Source organism: Syngnathoides biaculeatus, chromosome 2 (genome assembly GCF_019802595.1).
Source record: "Syngnathoides biaculeatus isolate LvHL_M chromosome 2, ASM1980259v1, whole genome shotgun sequence".
NCBI classification, from domain to species: domain Eukaryota; kingdom Metazoa; phylum Chordata; class Actinopteri; order Syngnathiformes; family Syngnathidae; genus Syngnathoides; species Syngnathoides biaculeatus.
In genome coordinates, this window is record NC_084641.1 from 27415327 (window position 1) to 27433709 (window position 18383).

At 44.8% G+C, this 18383-nt stretch overlaps 3 protein-coding genes across 7 annotated transcripts in view; 1 reads left to right on the plus strand and 2 right to left on the minus strand.

The window, feature by feature from the left end:
• dnase1l1l (deoxyribonuclease I-like 1-like) overlaps positions 1 to 4010 on the minus strand; it is a 7891-nt gene extending 3881 nt beyond the window's left edge. The window contains exons 1-4 of the mRNA XM_061844720.1: positions 3814 to 4010; positions 3651 to 3739; positions 1600 to 1686; positions 1410 to 1534 (exon numbers count right to left, since the gene is read on the minus strand). Of these exons, the coding sequence (XP_061700704.1) occupies positions 1410 to 1534; positions 1600 to 1686; positions 3651 to 3739; positions 3814 to 3954 (442 nt within the window). The 5' untranslated portion in view covers positions 3955 to 4010. The remainder of the gene's footprint in view (positions 1 to 1409; positions 1535 to 1599; positions 1687 to 3650; positions 3740 to 3813) is intronic.
• si:ch211-150o23.3 (deleted in malignant brain tumors 1 protein) overlaps positions 1 to 6383 on the plus strand; it is a 25094-nt gene extending 18711 nt beyond the window's left edge. The window contains exon 10 of the transcript XR_009798573.1: positions 6344 to 6383. The gene's annotated coding sequence lies outside the window, so the exon portion shown is untranslated. The remainder of the gene's footprint in view (positions 1 to 6343) is intronic.
• On the minus strand, positions 5768 to 18139 carry LOC133513664 (TRAF3-interacting JNK-activating modulator). Of its 5 annotated transcripts, none has more exons than XM_061844638.1 (14): positions 18007 to 18139; positions 14514 to 14880; positions 13150 to 13234; positions 13014 to 13059; positions 12552 to 12579; positions 12443 to 12472; positions 11792 to 11887; positions 10348 to 10419; positions 10015 to 10143; positions 8501 to 8638; positions 8280 to 8415; positions 7928 to 8169; positions 6767 to 6877; positions 5768 to 6465 (listed from the first exon to the last, which is right to left on the minus strand). In XM_061844638.1, exons 1-14 carry the CDS (start codon positions 18012 to 18014, stop codon positions 6259 to 6261), a joined length of 1695 nt encoding a protein of 564 aa, XP_061700622.1. In that variant the 5' UTR covers positions 18015 to 18139; the 3' UTR covers positions 5768 to 6258. The 5 variants fall into 5 exon arrangements, with proteins under 5 accessions (XP_061700622.1, XP_061700630.1, XP_061700615.1 ...); XM_061844646.1 differs by having other exon boundaries at positions 18003 to 18089; XM_061844631.1 differs by having other exon boundaries at positions 18020 to 18079.
• Positions 18140 to 18383: the final 244 nt, after the last annotated feature.

Consider the following 18383-nt stretch of genomic DNA (forward strand, 5'->3'; position numbering starts at 1 on the left):
CACGTGACGGGCTATATTGCCGGTCAAGCTAAGCATTGTTCAATGCTAAGTCGGTTGGAGACGACGCGAAAATACGGCTCCCTGAGCATTGTCCGATACCGTTAAACATTTAGAAGGTGATAATAAATAAAGGTACGTGAAAAAATGAGACAAACTCGGCATAGAGGACCCATATTTAAAGCCGAAGTTGATGTTTTTGCCGATAAAGTGGACTGTTAACCGGCTTCCGATTGTCTTGGACAACTGGATCTACACATGGATCTGGTGAGGAAGTCGTCGAGATTTACAGGGAAAAGTTTGAAAGCGTAGAAAAGTCCGGACGCGTACAAATACTTCGTTGCTGGATCTGTTCTCAACGGGGAGACGGCTCGTGAACGCGGAAGCGTGTTCGGCTAAACGTAAACCTTTGGCGAAATCTATAGATATTTTTAGCTAGTATTTAATACAAATATCAATATTTAAATAAATGACCCATTGATTATGATTGGGAGAAGAAAAAAAAGAGGACAAGCGAGTTGGGTCCTGTGTGGCGTTTCCCAAGTTGGCTCATTTGAGAACAATGCATTAAAAAAAAAAAACGTACACGGAAGCGTGTTGCGGCCACACATTAAACTTTGCTAAACTTCTCCGTGACAGACTTTTTTTTTTTTTTTAAATATGATTTGTTCTCAAATGCGTCCAATGCGTATTCAAAAAAAGAGAATAAACCGCCGGGATGGGCTTCAGGCCCAGTACACGGAAGCGCGTTGCGGCCACACGTGCATACGTAAACCTACGTAAACCTCTGTGTGACCGACGGTTTATTTTCTTTTTTTAAAAATACGCATTGGACTCATTTGAGAACAATGCATATTTAAAAAAAAAACATTTTTAAAGTCTGTCGGGGAGAGGTTTACCAAAGTTCAACGTGTGGCCGCAACACGCTTCCGTGTACGTTGGAGACGATTTTTTTTTTTTTTAAACGCATTGTTTTCAAATGAGCCAGCTCGGCATTATAAATACTTCTTGGGAATTTGAGATTGAAAAGAATAATTCATACCTGAAATAAAGCAATCGCTCCACAGTCGTGTGTATTCGGTTGGGCACCATCCATCACGTTTAATTGCCGAAATCCATCCATCTTTTCAGATATTTTCATAATCTCTTTGAATATTATGCTCCGGTTCGATGTCCCCCACACTGTCCAGCAGCTCTTTTTGACCGGCAATATGGCGGCGTGAAAACGGCGACGTCGCGTGCACGGGCGAAGTACAAATTGTGGTGTAGTTCGACAGTAAACTTCAGCCGGGAGCGGCAAGAACCAGCCCGACGCCTCTTTTAGTTTTACTCGCTGTCAAAAGTGCCGCGTGTTGAGTTCACTCTCGCGTCTCGCATTTTTGGTTACGTTGTCAAGGTCGACGTGGACTTACGTGTGGTCGGCGAGTGAAAGCGAACGACGAAAGGTTCTCTGGAGAAGAGCGAATCCGTGTCGTTGGTCCCCCGCGCCTCCCGTTTCGGGTACTGATACTGGTCCTTCACCGTCAGCACGTCGTTTCTGCGAGGACCGGACGTCGACTTTCCGCTGAATGTTTGACGGGGACGCGGCTTGCTATTTTTTACCTGTAAATGTAGACGTACTGCTCCTTGTAGCTTTTCCTCCCCAACCTTTCGCTTTCTACGTACGAGTACGCGTTGGATTTGTCAAACCTGAGGAAAAATTCACCTTTGGAATTCCGCATGAATTTAAAGTTGACACGTTATGACAGGGGTGCAGAAATTATTTTCGTCGCGGGCCACGTTGTAGTCACAGTTTCCCCTCAGATAGCCGTTATGACCGTGAAACCATAAAAATATTTAGCATTCTCGTCGTGTTACACGCTAAATTTATGATGTGATGTTTGGTAACCAACCAGTTCGGGGTGTACCTCGTCTCCTGCCCCTTGCCGGCTGGGATAGGCTCCAGCACTCCCCGCGACCCTCGTGAGGATAAGCGGCTAAGAAAATGGATGGATGTTTGGTAACACGAAAATGCTTGTAATACCTCACCGCTATCATTTATGGTTTATGACCATTTGAAATTTTACTGCAGATTTTGACGAGAGTCACGGACGTTGACGGGCTAGAATTGCCCTCGCGGGCCACGTAAAATGATGCGGTTGGCCGGCTCTGGCCCCCGGGCCTTAGGTTTGACACCTGTGCGTTTTCCACAATTTGTTACGGTTCCCACGTGTTTTAATATTGATATGAAGTTTTAGTGTGGTCGGGGTCTCAAAAGGCTTGTGGCTTGCACCTAAGACCAAATACCAATCAAGCATCAGCTTGTATCTAAAAAAAAAAAAAAAAAAATGTTTATAAACATGTGTGTCAAGGAACCAATGCACAGTAAAACTTCGGTTCTCGAACGTCCCCGTTTTTGAATAAATCGGTTTTCGAATTTTTTTGCTCCTGTTTTCGAACGAAAAAAACGCCCCCGACAATGCTCCCAGGCTAGCGTACTCTCCTACTAAAGCATACATTTTAAGCAAAAACTAAATATATTTCTTCAATTATTTTATTATATAGAGTATTTCAACTATACATGCATTTCTATTATGCAGTTTATTATCAGGAAAAAAAATGCTTTAAAAAGCCAAATTTTTTTTAGGCTTGGAACGCATTATTTCTTTTTCCATTAATTATAATGGGAGACATCAATTCAGTTTTCGAACAAATCACTTCTCAAACCGTTTTCTGGAACGGATTGTGGTCGAGAAACGAGGAATCAGCTGAGCCACCGTGCTTCCCCATACATTTTAAGCAAAAAGTAAATATATTTCTTGAATTATTTTCTTATATAAAGTATTTAAACTATCCATGTATTTATACTATGCAGTTTATTATCAGGAAAAGTTTAAAAAAATGGTTTGAAAGCCAAATTTTTTTAGGCTTGAAACGCATTATTTCTTTTTCCATTGATTGTAATGGGATACATCGATTCAGTTTTCAAACAAATCACTTCTCGAACCGTTTTCTGGAACGGATTGTGGTCGAGAAATGAGGAATCAGCTGAGCCACCGTGCTGCCCCATACATTTTAAGCAAAAAGTAAATATATTTCTTCAATTATTTTATTATATAAAGTATTTAAACCATACATGTATTTCTACTGTGCAGTTTAACATCAGGAAAAGTTAAAAACTGCTTTTAAAAAAAAAAGCCCATTTTTTTAGGCTTGGAACGCATTATTTCTTTTTCCATTCATTGTAATTGAAAACATCGATTCGCTTTTCGAACAAATCGCCTCTCGAACCGTTTTCTGGAACGGATTGCGGTCGAGGACCGAGGCATCACTCACTGTACTTGCTGAGAACTCGAGTATCTGCCACTTACCAGAATCTGACGCTGTTCGACTCAATGCAGCTCTGCTTACCTTTCTGGCTTTGGCCTAACAGCGGTTCGGATAACGTGCCCCGGCCACGGCTCGACACTACCGGATCTTTCCCTAGCCTAGCCGCCAAGTCGTGAGAGGCGGAGGCGATCGTTGTGTAAATTTTGACCCAATGACCCTTCGTGTTACGTTAGAACGCGGCGAAATCCAAATCCCAAATAGGTCGCTCGCAGATGCGTTTTCAGAAAACGGTTGTTTAACTTTCGCAACCACGAAGCCTGTTTTCCTTTTCAGTCTGGCCAAACCTGTTCAGATCCTTCACCAAGGCTCGCATCGCTCGTCCTTTGGAGTCGCGGACCTCCTGAACGAGGCACACGTCGCACCGGGAGAGAATCTTGGAAAGGACGCAATCGGACCAAAGTCAAGCGTCGGGTTTCGGGGACGACGTCGCGCCGGTTCCGTGTGTACCTTCAGTAGAACCCCCATAACTTTCCGGTTGCTGGCCTTGGCTTCTCCGAAGCTCTGAACGTTGAAAGCGCAGATCTTCGCGGAGGAAGCCGCGTTCGACGCACACAGGCAAAGCGCGCAAAGAATAGCCGCCGTCCGCATGTTGGGAAGCTTCGGCGGCCGGTCCGGCAAAAGGACGGGGACGAGGGGGTTGGGGGGGGGGTCCGCGCGAGCCGCGTGACGGGTCCAGCCGAGGCGGCTCAACTGCGGGTTTGTGTGGCCGATGTCCTGCGTCAGTGCCGGGTGATAATAGAGCTTGATCTGGAACCCGCTAAAAAAGCCCCCCCCCCCCCCCCCCCCGCCCCCCCCAGTACAATCGGCGATGGTCACATGACCACTCGCGCAAATCAGCTGTGAGTGCGTTGTCGCTTTAAAACAAACAAAATGAAATTGTTTTGAGTGGGAGACAATCGGGTGTTGCCGTCCACGCTTGACGAGAGCGACTTGTAAAGTCTCCCCACAGACGGGAACAGACACGTTTAAAACCACACATCGTTATTCAGATGATTGGGTATAATTGCATCATCCTCATTTTTATTTATTCATATTGTTTATTAACCCTTAACACATATTTTAATATATGTATAATATATATATATATGTGTGTGTGTGTGTGTGTGTGTATATATAATGTGTGTATGTATATATACATATATATTTATATATAATGTGTGTATGTATATATACATATATATATATGTATATATGTGTGTGTGTGTCTATATATGTGTATATATATATATATATGTATATATATATTTTTTTAATTATAGTTATGTTATTTATAATAACAATGTTGGGATTATGTTTATATTTTTTTTCAATATACATGTTATTAATTAAAAAGGTTCTGATTACATTATTTTAGATACAAATTTGTGACGAAAGCGCGATAATAAGAATAATGCCAATAAAATGGAAAGACAAAATGCCACTGCAATAAATTAGTACTGCAAAATAATCACACAAAAGTAAAGAAAAGTTTGTAAAGACAAAAAAAAAAAAGCAATAATAATTAAAAAATTATTACCGTAATTTCCGGCCAATAAGCTGTGACCTTTTTTCACATGCTTTCAACCCTGCAGTTTATGCGGTGATGCGGCTAATTTATGCATTTTTTTTGAGTGGCCGCAAGGGGGCTAAGAATGAGACCGGTGGAATATATGTGCCGAGGAAGTGACTTTTACCAGCCATGTTAGCGCTGCACTAGCATGTTGCTGCTTTGTGACTGCCGTGTCTGTGACATTTACCGTTAAGTTTAATTTTAACCGGCTCTGTTGGCGTTAGCGATAACTTTACCACGGCGCTAGCATTAGCGCGGCACTAGTGTTAGCGCCGCACCAGCGCCATGCTAGCGTTAAAACTCTACCATGTACCGTCTTTGTAAATATCTCTTGTTTTAATGTGGATTTCAATAGTAGTAGTAGCAGCAGTAATAATAGTGTTATTAGTTATTATTATTAATTTATAAAGTATGAACGTAATACATATAAACATACATTTAAAAATTGATAAAAAGTCAAAATATCCTTTTAAAAATTAACCACGAAAGGTTGGGGAGGGTCTGAAAAAACCTAATTCATTCACCCATTGCATAATAATAACAAAAATAATCCCTCCATCCAAAATCTGACATCATTGTGTAACGCGGGGGTTGTCGAACTCATTTTTGTCGCGGGCCACATTGTACTTGCGGTTTCCCTCAGAGGGCCCTTATGGCTGCAAAAACATAAAAATATTTAACCGCCTCATCATATTTACGCATGAAAATTATGAACTAGTTTTGGAATCGGAAATCTAGGGTAACGGGTTTTTCCAACTATTGTTGTTTGGTAACCCAAAAATGATTGTAATTTCCCAATATTATCATTTATGATAGGACAATTTGAAATTTTTGGTTCAGATTTGAAAAAAATAAAATGAAAAAAATCACGGAAGTTGATACGCGTGATTTGCCGCCGCGGGCCACATGAAATCACGCAGGGGGCCCGGTCTGGCCCCCGGGGCCTTGAGTTTGACACCTGTGGTGTAAACGACATCACAACATGGCCTCCGAAAAACAACGTCAGTGAATCCAGATTTGAAAATCATTGTATTTTGTTTTTGATTCACATTTAATTCAATGTGTAAACTTTATTGGAATTGGGTTTGTATATTTTGTTTATTCACTGCGCGAAAATACATTCGTGAAACATTTGGGGACGGGGGATTGAACTTCAATTTACAATTTTAGATTAAATTATAATAGATGACTGTAATCTATATAAAAAAAAATCAGCCGTGACATTTTTGTTATAAGTATATATTTTTTTCCCTCTAAATCACACATTGAATATCAACAACTAACGCTAACAGTAAGACAATTTGGAAAAATGAAATATGGCAAATCCTCCAAAAGTGATGTGGTCAAATTGGCCTAAAACAGCCAGATTTTTGGGGGTCGATCATTTGCATGAAACAATTTTCCATCTTTGTCCTTATGTCGAAGCAGAAGTCGTCGGGGTGCCACGGCTGCCACACGCCGACCGCGGCCATGGACAGCAACAGCGACAGGAGCAGAAGAAGAAAAAGGAGGAGGAGCCTGCACAGACTCCACGGACTGACACGCCACGTCTGCGCAAAGACAATAAAAGAGACGTGACCGAACATCCGTCCATCCATTTTCTCAGCCGCTTATCCTCACGAGGGTCGCGGGAAGTGCCGGAGCCTATCCCAGCTGTCAACGGGCAGGAGGTGGGGCACACCCTGAACTGGTCGCCAGCCAATCGCAGGGCACATGGAGACAAACAGGCGCACTCGCAATCACACCTACGGGCAATTTAGAGTGTCCAATTAACGTTGCGTGTTTTTTTGGGATGTGGGAGGAGAAAAGCCACGCAGCCGCGGGGAGGACATGCAAACTGGCACCGCTTACCGATTTGCCGCGTTTGCGAGCGACTCCGCCGAGATCTTCCCTGCGCTGCGCCGGTGGAGTCCGGTCGGCCTCAACCGCTCGCTCCGCGGCCTGCGGCTCAGTCTGCGGCGTCTGGGTGGGGAGTTTAAAAAAACTGAGAAAACTACCTCCCGGAGCTGCGTCCCACCCTCGTAAATGTTTCGGTTGAGGACGAGGTCCAGAAGTTCTCAACGGGGTTGAGGTCGGGGGGAGGATTGGAGCGATGTTCACACTGCGGGGTCACGACGCCCGAGTCAGATTTGTTTTCACATCTGATCTTTTTATGTCGCTGTTCGCAGAACAAAAACAAAAGCCGCTACGTGTTTTCGTTGCGAACGTCACGCGACCAAAACCAGGTCCCGGATTCCGGTTCTGCGTATGCTGCGATTACCACTAGCAGAACTACGGGTTGGTTACATGGGGGTTTGAATACAGTTTGTGCAAGTTTGGGTTCAAACCTTCATGTTTTCCATGTTTGGTCACGTGACATTCGCAATGGAAGCGTGACAGCAGTTGTGACATTCATTACAGTGAACAGCAGAGGGAGACATTGCCAAATATGGCTGCCCCCAGGGTAGAACGACAAGTGCTGAATTAATTTGTTTAACTCAATTTCCAAGAATGCAAGAATATTAGTGTGTTTTTACCAGTGAGGGCACGTACAATGTATTCTTCGCGCCCCCCCCCAAAAAAAATAGTATGGTTCCTTCAACATTTTGACACTCATGCTATTTGTTATGGAATTCTCAATGAAATGTTACGTCTAAGCTAGTGGAATTTTAGGCAAAGTTTTGTGGTTGTTTGAAATTATCTACCGTAATTCCCGTCCTACAGGGGCACAGCTGGTTAGAAGGCTCGGTGCACGGAAAGTGTTTAGCACTAGCGTTAGCGCGGGGCTAGCATTAGCACGGCGCCAACGTTAAACTCTTTAAACGCTTTCTGTGTACCGATGCTTATAACCAGGTGCGCTGACGCTAGCGATAAACCTCAGGGTTGAAAGTGTGTGGAAAAAAGTCGCGTCTTGTAGGCCGCAAATTGCGGTAATTCTCTTTGATGAATGTTAAATTTGACAGTAAACTTCAACTGGGAGTCGCGTTGAGCGGCCTGTAGCCGCTTTTGTGAAGTTTTGCTGCTTTGGCTTGCCGGAAAACTGCCGTCTGCTTGCGGGAGTTGGGTTCGCTGCCACCGCGCGGCGCTCGTATCTTCAATTTCGGCACGCAAGAGCGACCGTGTCCCGGTCCCCGTCACCTCCTTCTCCTCGGAGCGGAGCACCTCCTGGGTGTGAAGAAGTTCCTCCTCCACGTCGTCGCCACCTTTTGGCGACGCTTCCTCCTCTTCCTCGGGTGTACTCTGAACGCTCACGTCCCGTCTCTCCGTGCTGTCATCTATCGGACGTGTTTTGACGGTGGTTGAAGTACTAAGTTAGCTTTCACACCGTGTCAGTACTCTCCCCTTTCCCTTGTGAAGTTTCCCTCAGAGTAGATTGAAGGCTTACCGTTGAGGTACTGCGTTCGGTCCTTAGCGAATTGGTAGTATTCCTCCTGCAGGCTCAGGTGAAACTGCAGCTCGTTCTTCTCCCGTCTCAGCGACGCTAGCTCCTCGGTCACCGTCGCTTCTCTGATCCTAGACAGCTTGCGAAACCATTTTCGCACCCCCCCTCCAGTTGAAATTTCGGCCCGCTCGCACGGCGCACGATAAGGCGTCAAGTGTACCGACCTCGATCTGGCTTTCTTGCTGTCGGGCTCGTTCGCCGCTGGCGTCGAGCTCCTGCCGGAGCTTTTGACTGGTGAGCATCAGCTCCTCGTAAAGGGTCTGCAGCCTCTGGACGTCCTCTTTCGCAGTTAGAAGCGCTTCCTGGTGGCGCAGAGTTTGGCGAGTGCGGAAAAAGCTGTTTGAACATTGATTCAATGACCTTGAGATACATCTTAAAATCTGTATACTCGTAGGCTCTTAGTCCTCCCGAGTAAGATCATTCAGTACACTAGTAGAAGGACTTTCTTGATAACAATGTTTTGTTTTTAATCCACTACAAAAATGTGCACTATATCTCTCATCTTTCAACATTATTTGAATTCTACTAGTTAATGTCTGGTGCTTCACTTGCTGCCCTAGTATCATGGAGATTTCAGCGAGGGTACAGTTTTGCTTTGCTATGTAACATGTACCGTAATTCCCGGCCTACCAGCTGCAACTTTTTTTCACAGCCGCCGCACTAATTAGCGTCAGCAGTGGCGCATTAGCGCCACCCTGTTAGCATTAGAACCATCGCGTTAGCACCACCACGTTAGCACTAGCCTTAGCGTCGCTGTGTTAACGTTAGCACCATCGCGTTAGCACCACTGCGTTAGCACCGCTGCATTAGCATTAGAACCACCGCATTAGCACCACCGCACTAGTGTTAGCACCGCCGTGTTACCGTTCGCACCGTTGCGATAGCTTTAGCAGTGCCGCGTTAGCGCCGCTGTGTGAGCGTTTGAACCGTCACTTTAGCACTGCCACGTTAGCACCACCGCGTTAGCACCGTCGTGTTAGCGTTAGCACCGTCGTGTTAGCGTTAGCACCGTCGCGGTAGGGTTACCAGCGCCGCGTTAGTGCCACCGTGTTAGCGTTAGAACCGCCGCGTTAGCACCACCGCACTATCGTTAGCGCCACCGTGTTAGCGTTAGAACCGTCGTGTTAGCACCGCCGCGGTAGCACTCACAGTTAGCGTCAGCGTGGCAGCGCTAGCGTTGAACTCTGTGTATGAGGCTTATCACCGGGTGCGCTCTGTAGGCCGGGGCTTACGGTAGTTGTCCCACGCATAGCCTCAAGTTGTCTACAGTAATGGAAGCCAGTATCAGGAATTTGGAGTTTGGAATCCATGATATCCAGCTTCTATGTTCAAGTTAAGTTTTTAACACTACTGCCTTCCTCTATTGTACTAGTAAATGACAACAACAACAAAACCTTTTGACATGTTATAAGTGAGCCAAACTTATTTGTGAGAAGTTTGGTGCCACCACTAGGGTCAAGAAGGCTACTAGTGCATGACACACACCTAACAGTTGGACCTACTAGTCTGAGGAGTGTAGCAATAGTTGACTAGTGACATTTCCGGAGTACTAGTTGGACAAAAGCGGAACTAGTAGTCGGAAAACATGCAGTACTTGTGCACCCCAGACGTTCGACTGGTGCGCTGCATCGTCTTACTAGTATCCAAATGTAATTGACTCGACCAGTTGATGTTTGACCTTCAGTGCGACGGTTTTGCCGAGGTCCTCGTTTTTGTCCTGGACGTCCATCGGGGTCTTCTCCTCGAACGTCGCTCTCTGCTTCTTCATTTGGAGCACCAGTTTCCTCGAGGTCTCCTTGGGGAACCTCTGGAAGGATACGCACGCGTCGTCAAGTCTTCCAGGGTGAGTCGCGAGCCGGTGTACATGCATTTGTACGTGTACATTTTTGACTTGAATGGCGGAATCCGACTAAAGTCGAAATTCGAGTTAAGCCGCTACTGTAGGAACGGATCTCAGTCGTAGACCGAGGACCAACTGTATCCTGTTTTTCTGTTTGTTTGTGATGTTTACCTGCAGGCCGGCTTGCAGCTGCGTCTCCAGAACTTTGACCTTGTTTCTCAGCGCGTCCTCGCTGCAGCGAGCCTGCGGGTGTGCAAAGGAAACGAGTCGCTGTCACGCTTGTATCTTGACATGATTTTGTTTTTGTTTTCATGCGCAGAGAAAGACAGTCCCAGACAAAAATGATTTTCAAAGTGGAACAAATGAAAACCGGCGGTCGTGGGTGTTTTCTGGCCCGTGTTTGGGGTACTGAAGCACCCCTAAAATGAATCCCTGGAACCCTAAAATGTACGGTGCCCCTAAAGGGACACTGAAAAAAAAAAAAAAAAAACAACTAACTGGTTTCTCATTGTAATGAGAAAGTTTCTCATTGTAATGACTTACATAACTAGTTAGTTTTATCTTTTTTTTTCCCAGTGTCCCTTTAAGGGAGGGGTGTCAAACTCATTTTTGTCGCGGGCCACATTGTAGTTCCGGTTTCCCTCAGAGGGCCGTTATGGCTGTGAAACCCTAAAAATCGTTTAGCGCCTCCTCATATTGACACGTGAAATTTATGAATTACTTTTGGAATCAGAAATTAAGGGTATTGGGTTTTTGAACTATTGTTGATGTTTGGTAACGTAAAAACTAAAAAAAAAAAAACTTGGCGTAAAAATACCCCAACATTATGATTTTTTTTTTTATGACAACTTGAAATTTTGGTACGGATTCGAACAAGAATCACGGAAGTTAACGTACAGTCAAACGTCCCCGTTCTCAAACAAATCGGTGTACGAAGACAGATTTTGAGATTTTTTTTCTTCGGTTTTCGAACGAAAATCGGTAGCCGAACGGCCCCCGACAAAACCTGGAAATTTACCTAACGCGCGCGACCAGAACCAGCTGACCCACCCGCGACGCAATTTGGTTTTCGAACCGCCTTCTAGAACGGATTATGGTCGAGAACCGAGGCTGTACTGCACGTGAGTTGCCTTCGCGGGCCACATAAAAATCACGCGGAGAGCGGGACCTGGCCCCCGGGCCTTCAGTTTGGCACCTGCGCTTTAGGGGCTGCGTAAAAATGTGATTTTTTTTTTTTTTTTTTTTTTTTAAAATACAACCTAGAAAAGTGTAAAAGCACAATTGTTTGTAATCTAACATTTTAACAAAAGTACGGCAATAGTACCGGTCCGCTCTGCTGGCTTTCATCTATAAAAGCGAGTACGCTATGACGCATACGCAGAATCTGGTTCTGCTGATGGACGCGGCAGCGCCACGTTTTCATTTTCAAAAGCCGGCGCAACGCAGCCCTTCCTGTGTCAAACTAAGAAGTTGCGCTCATCTTCGGCAGGAAACCGCAGGGCTGACGGGTGCCTTCCTGAGCTGACGGCTGCCGTCGCTCTGCCGCTCCCACGAGCGCGACGGAGCGTCGCCGGTCCTGAGACGGGTTTTAGCGACTCGGAACGGGCGCACTCACTTTCCACGTCGTGTTCAAGGCGTTCTGCAGCTGGAGAAACAACTCCTGCAGCGCCGCCACTTTCTTCATGATGGCCTCCTCCCTCCACAGTCCTTCCTTGATGGGAGGAATGGCGTCAGAATGGCCTAATATCATATCTATATACATAAGTCTACACACCCCAGTTGAAATGACAGCTTTTCGCGATCTAAAAACACGAGCCCACCATAAATCATTTCGACGCTTTTCCGATTGAAATTTCACAAATGTGGATAAGTTATGCGATGAAACCAAGTTTTTTTTTTAGACCATAATTATAAAAATGAACATTCGGCGCAAAAGAATATCATAGTAGATCTTAGTGAAGCACGTTTTGTGGCAACGTCGTGATTTGGGGCTGCTTTTCGTCAGATGGAACTGGATCTTAGGCAAGTTGGAGGGACTTATGAACAGCTTCACATAGTTTTAGGATAAAAACTTCATACTTCTGCTTCATACTATAAGCGGCGAAGAAAATTGGATGGATGGATGGATGGATGTAAAAAATATATAAATGTAGTTAGCACAATAGAAAACTCATAAACTTAGCATACTTCTCAACAGAATGGTAACAAAGTTATAATATAAACAACCTTTACATGAAAATATTGCGGGAAGAAAAAAAAATTTCACCTGCATGTAGTCCTGTAATTGCAGAATATCCTGGAAAAATACAAAATGGACTTTGTCACGGGATTCATGTCAGTAAAAATAATTACAAAAAAATGTTTTGCTAACTCACCGATTCTTCGATGGTGACGAGGCCTGACCTGCATTAAGTGAAGCGAGAAAAACATTAGCCGCCGTTAGCATAACACACACACACACACAGTGTAGTATTACACTGTTAGTTACTGTCCCCTCAAAATAACTCAAGATACTGCTATTAATGTTTTGACTGATGGCAACAAACGTGACCACACCCCTCGGTGAAACCGTCCCAATCGGGCCCAATTCATAATTTTCTCCTCCTGGTTTCATGTGATTGATCGGTGTGACAAAATCTCAGCTGCGAATGGGGCGCACGTGAGTTAAGCTGGCGGTTGAAGGTTTTTTTTTTGGGGGGGTGGGTGGGGGGGGGAGGGGTTAGCCCGTCCGTGGCCACCCTGGCGCGCGACAAAGACTTTCCAGTCGGGGCGATCCAAAACCTCCCCTTGTGATTCGGAGCCATCCCGACGTGGACTTGCAAAGCGATGACACTCACTCTGTCTGGACGGCGGCTTCTGTCATCCTTTTGTGGGTCGCGTCTGCTGCTCGGCACAGATAAAGAAAAAATGCTCACGTTGAATTAATAGTCATATTTACTATACATTATGCTGTAGTGCCATTGAGCCACCCACCATTGTTGACGGGGTCTACTTTACTATTTGGCGCCTGGGTGACCTCCGCGCAGCCTTCGTCCTGCACCATCATCTTCATCAAAACCTGGCAACGCAAGGGGAGGGCGTGAGCGCCTCGTTCTCATCTTGTCCCATCGCGCGGGGTCCAGATCTCGATTGAGGGTCTTCGGGGAGGTTCGGTTTTTTACGCCTGGAATAAATTCAGCCGACGCACGTCGGACGGTGAACCAGGAACGACGACGACCATGCGAAAAGTTTGGAAACGCAAGATATTCCCCGTCCGTGGCCTTATTTCAAATCGTTTTGGATTCTGACGGCGCCGCAAGCTGCTGACGTTCTAAAATTCTCTGTCAAATCTGTAGAAACACGAGATGTATTTTTTCCCAGTGGTTATTACAACCTCATTTTGCATTTTTGCTGTTTTGATGACATACAGTAAATATGAAACCAACACGAGCGCTTACTTCAGAGGCAACAACACAATAACACAATAAAAAGAAAGCAACAACATGTCACGTGATCATCGCTCAGTCTCTTGATAAAACCACAAAGTTTTTATTTCTTACTAAGAGCACTATATTTAATACTTATATTTAATATTATATATATATATGTATCGTATTGCAACCAGTTCAGCGTGCACCCCACTTCCTGCCCGTTGACAGCTGCGATAGGCTCCAGCATTCCCCGCGACCCTCGTGAGGATAAGCGGCAAAAGAAAAAGGATGGATATCATTGTATTGCATATTATTTTATTTGATTGATATTACCATATTATTAATTTGCATAGCTATGTAAGTTAATGTAAAGCTAACAAGTGATACACATTACATTGCCATGTAAGTTAATAATATAGTAATATGAATATATTGTTTTAAATATGCAACATATAAATGCATCCATTTTCTGTACTGCTTATGGTTAGTCCGGTCGAAGGCGGGGCGGAGGCCATCCGGCTATCTCGGGGCACACACCCTGAACTGGTCGCCAGCCAGTTGCAGATATGCAATATAATGATATGTATAGTCGATACAAATATAGTGCTCTTATTGTGGAAAAAAAACCCGAACTTTAAAAAAAAAAAAAACATTTATATGTAAGTTAAAAGGGGAAATGATTTTGTGTCATAAAATAAAGTAAAATCTCCAAAAGGGTATCGTAAATACGCGAGAGTAACAAAAATAAATCCATAAATAACATGTTTACTTTATTTTGCAGTCATAAGAGTTGGAAAGCAGCACTTCCACTTTCATCCTTACGTCAGGTACCGGTCGTTTTTTTTTTTTTTTTTTTTTTTTTTTAACTTCAAGTACAGCGCGCGAGTGGGTACTTTTGCCGCCTGCCATGAAAGGAGGACAACTCACCGGGTCGCCGCGTGGGCCGGGACGCTCCGACGTGCGAGAGACCGAGCGGACGGAGACGCCGGGGAAGCGAAAGCTGGTGCGGGCGTCGTGCGCCGCGGGCGGCGGGGGCGGCCGGGGCGGCTGGGGCAGCGACCGCCTCCTCAAGAACTCCACTTGCCGCCGGTTCTTGAGCGTTTGCATGAGCAGCGCCGTGTCCCACTCCCGGGCGGGGATCCGGCATGACGTCGCGTTCGTGCGTCGTCGTAGCTGCTCATGTTTCTCTGCTCTGATCTCCACTTTGCGATCAAAGTCTCTCGCGGGGGGCGCTTGAAGCCCACGGGGGCAAAGCGCCTCCATAAGCCGTGTCGACAAAACACCCGCCCACTCCCTGCACAAATGTAATAATTCATCAATTTATCACGAGTTAAATGAAGAAAGCCGTTTGTTGTCCTGCTAATGTGCAGAAAAGCTGGATAACAGCTCGTGCATGTGACGTCACGATTTTCACCGCGCCATATTGCCGGTCAAACAGAGCCCCTCGACATTGTGGGAGACATTGAACGGGAGCAGAATATCCACATTACCCGAGATTTATTGTTATTGTTTATTGCTGGAAATTGTCACAACAGACTAGACAAATATGCAAAGACATCATTCTATGGAATACCAGCTGAAAAGACCAGAAAATATCGATGGATTTCAGCAATTAAACGTGATGGGTGGTGCCCGACCAAAATACGCATGTACCTGTGTAGCGATCGCTTCATTTCAGGTAGGAATTATTCTGCGCAATCTCAAATTACCAAAAAGTATTTATAAAAGTTGGCTCATTTGAGAATAATGTGCGCAAAAAATAATAATAATATTAATCTGTCGCAGAGGTTTACGGAGGTTAAGTGTGGCCGCAATATGCTTCCGTGTACGTTCCGTGGCGATAACTACGACATCTCTTTTTTCCCACTCATCATTAATGAATGCGAGTTTGTGTAAAACCAGAGGACATTTATTTAAATATTGGTATTTTTATTGAATACGAGCTGAAAAGATCGATGGATTCCGGCAAAGGTTAACGTGTGGCCGAACACGCTTCTGTGTTCACAAGGCATCAACCTATCACTATGTGGGATTTATTCCTGATTGAGAACAGATCCAGACACAAAGTATTCGTATCCGTCCAGACTTTTCTACGCTTTCAAAGTTTTCCGAGTAAATCTCGACGACTTAGTCCCCAGAGCCATGTGTAGATCCAGTTGTCCATGACAAGCGGAAGCGAATTAAACGGCCAATTTCTTTGCGGCGAAAACATCGATTTCGGCATTAAATACAGGTCCTCTATGCCGAGTTTATCTCATTTTTCCACGTACCGTCGTTTATTTTCACCTTCTAAATGTCTGACGGTATCGGACAAGACAGCACGTCGTGCTACAAGACATATTTCGATTTAGCGTTGAGCAATGCTTAGCTTGACCGGCAATATGGTGACGTAAACAAAAGTCAGGTGATTTTATGGCGTAGGCGCACGAGCTCTATACCGGTACTGGGGTTCCCAAACTTTCTAGTGCCCCCCACACCCCCCAAAAAATTGATACCACCATCATCGCCAAGCGTAAATACATAAAAACTGAGGCAGACGTTTTATTCCTAAAATAAACATTTTTCTTAGCCGTCATAATAATGCACAGTTGCAACAGAAACGTTGCACTGAAGTATAAGATATTGAGATTAAGATTGAATTAAACAGTTTCGTACATAAAAATTATATATAGATTATACCTGAATAATTGTTTAAAAACAAAAAATACATAAAAAAAAATCGTTAAAATAAAATGTATTTGACCTAAACGCGAAATACAACAGAATTGTACTTAAAAGCAAAGGTTGGGAAAAAATAATAACCCACTCAGTTTTACGTGGAACATTGACTGGGGTTATTATTGGTGATTGTTTTTGTGCAGAGGAGGCCCACAGGAGACGTCACTTCCTGTTTTTTAAGTCACGTGACTCACCAAAATGGCGGCGTCCGTGAAAATTCGTAATTGCCGATAAAAACAGCATGAAATGATATTGGATTAACTTCGAATTTTCAAGGTACAGTTAATATGACATGACCTATCGGATTAAGTTCAGCGAACTATTCCTTTAAAGACTCAATTCTGTGATTCTTCTGTGTACCACTAGAGGGAGCCCGTGTACCACCAGTGCTACTTATACCACACTGCGAATTACTGTTGTCGTGGAAGACATTAACCGTATGACCTCCTTCTATTCGTGAGCCGAATTGTCTTACTAGTGAGGCAAAGCTAGTTGATAACTGTGTGTTACTAGTCCTACTCGTCACATTATGAAATCCTACGAGTTAAAGGAGAAATCCAGTGCTTTGCAAGAACAGTGTATCCAATAGGTCATGTAATATAGCCTAAATCTGCTAGCTTAATGCTAACACAGAACGGGAAATTGACGGCCGTGTGCTAAACACGGCTCGCGACCCTCCGCCGGAGCTCGCGGCCCACCTTTGGTGGCGGCGGCGGCCTTTAGCCAAGCTTCGGCATCCGGGGCTAACGGCCTCGGCCGACTGGAACCTCGGCTTGCGGCCGCCGCCGGGACTGGCTCGTCAGACTCCGCATCATTCCCGTCCGAAGAACCATTCGCGGCTGCCGGCCCGGAGCTCCCGGGCGCCTTTGTTTACGCACTTATGTCGCACGTAGGCCTGGGAGTAGTCAGACTCAGCCATTCCACCCGAAAACCCATCCGAATATTCAACATCAATTACAGCCACAGGTTCGAATCTGTACGGAAGTATTCCTCCGTCTTCCCGATCAACCGATACTGCTATTTCTTCATCAGATGAGGATAAATCCGAGAAATCAGCGCCGGGGATAATGGTGTCCCATGTAAACGAGCGTTTAGGACGGCACAGTACACGTTATATACGCCCACGGAAATCATGTGACTCGCGAAAGTGGCAGCGCCCCTGAAAATTCATAATTGTCGATAAAAATCTTCTCAAAACACTATTAAATGAGAGAAGATTTAGCATCACATTGTTAAAAAAAGGGTACACGCATATTACGTGACCTATTGGATACATGGTTAGTGGATTTCCCCTTTAATGTCTCGTGCCGCACTCGAAGTTTAGCCCACGGCCGTCAATTTCCCACCGTGTGTTAGCATTAAGCTAGCAGATTTAGGCTAATGATAACGGCAGCGATACCAGATTGAATCCTTTGAATAAGTACAAGAAATTTTATGTTACCAAGGCTCGAAGAAATTAGCGTCTGTTTGTAAGGCCTCTGAATGTTTTAAGTCATCACTCAAGTAGATGAATCATATCACAGAAATTAGATTTTATTTAGCAGTCGCGCCAAATTCACTGTGAGTAATGCCACGAGCTCGGGCATTTGTTCTGTGTTGAACACATCTAGCTGAGCGGGGGAAGTAGTAGGTGAGAAGGTTAAAAAAAAAAAGTTTTGTTTTGTTTTTTTTCCCCAAATGCATAAATCAGAAGCTCACCTACCGCGGCATCTCACCCAGACTCACGCGACCATTCTGAAATCGTCCACATTCCTCCTCCGCACTCTTTTAACCGAAGGTTTCGCCGCTCTCGTGTCATTTCACGTCAAATCTTTCCGCCGAGCGTAATTTGAGAGGAAGCGAAGCGGACCATCACGTCAGAGGTTCCTCTATCTCGAAAAGCAGTCCCGGCAAGCCGGCGCCTCGCCGGGCTGCAGTCAAAGATTACAAACACATCAGCTCCCCACCTGCAGAAAACCTACAGTAGCGACACTTGTGCATTTCATACATTTTTTTTTTTTTTGCTGCAAAATGACGCATTCTTTCTCGCGTCATATACTTGCCAATTAAAACAAACAAAAAAAAACACTCTTCTCTGTC

Bases quoted from the DNA above. Each gene is read 5' to 3' on its own strand.
- LOC133513664 (XM_061844631.1), bottom strand. From the start codon at position 18,054: ATGTGGACGATTTCAGAATGGTCGCGTGAGTCTGG. The intron at 14,881-18,019 runs GTGAGATGCCGC...ACATTTGTGCAG, and splicing joins GAATGGTCGCGTGAGTCTGG to GGAGTGGGCGGGTGTTTTGT. The intron at 11,888-12,442 runs GTGAAATTTTTT...CCTCCCATCAAG, and splicing joins AATTACAGGACTACATGCAG to GAAGGACTGTGGAGGGAGGA.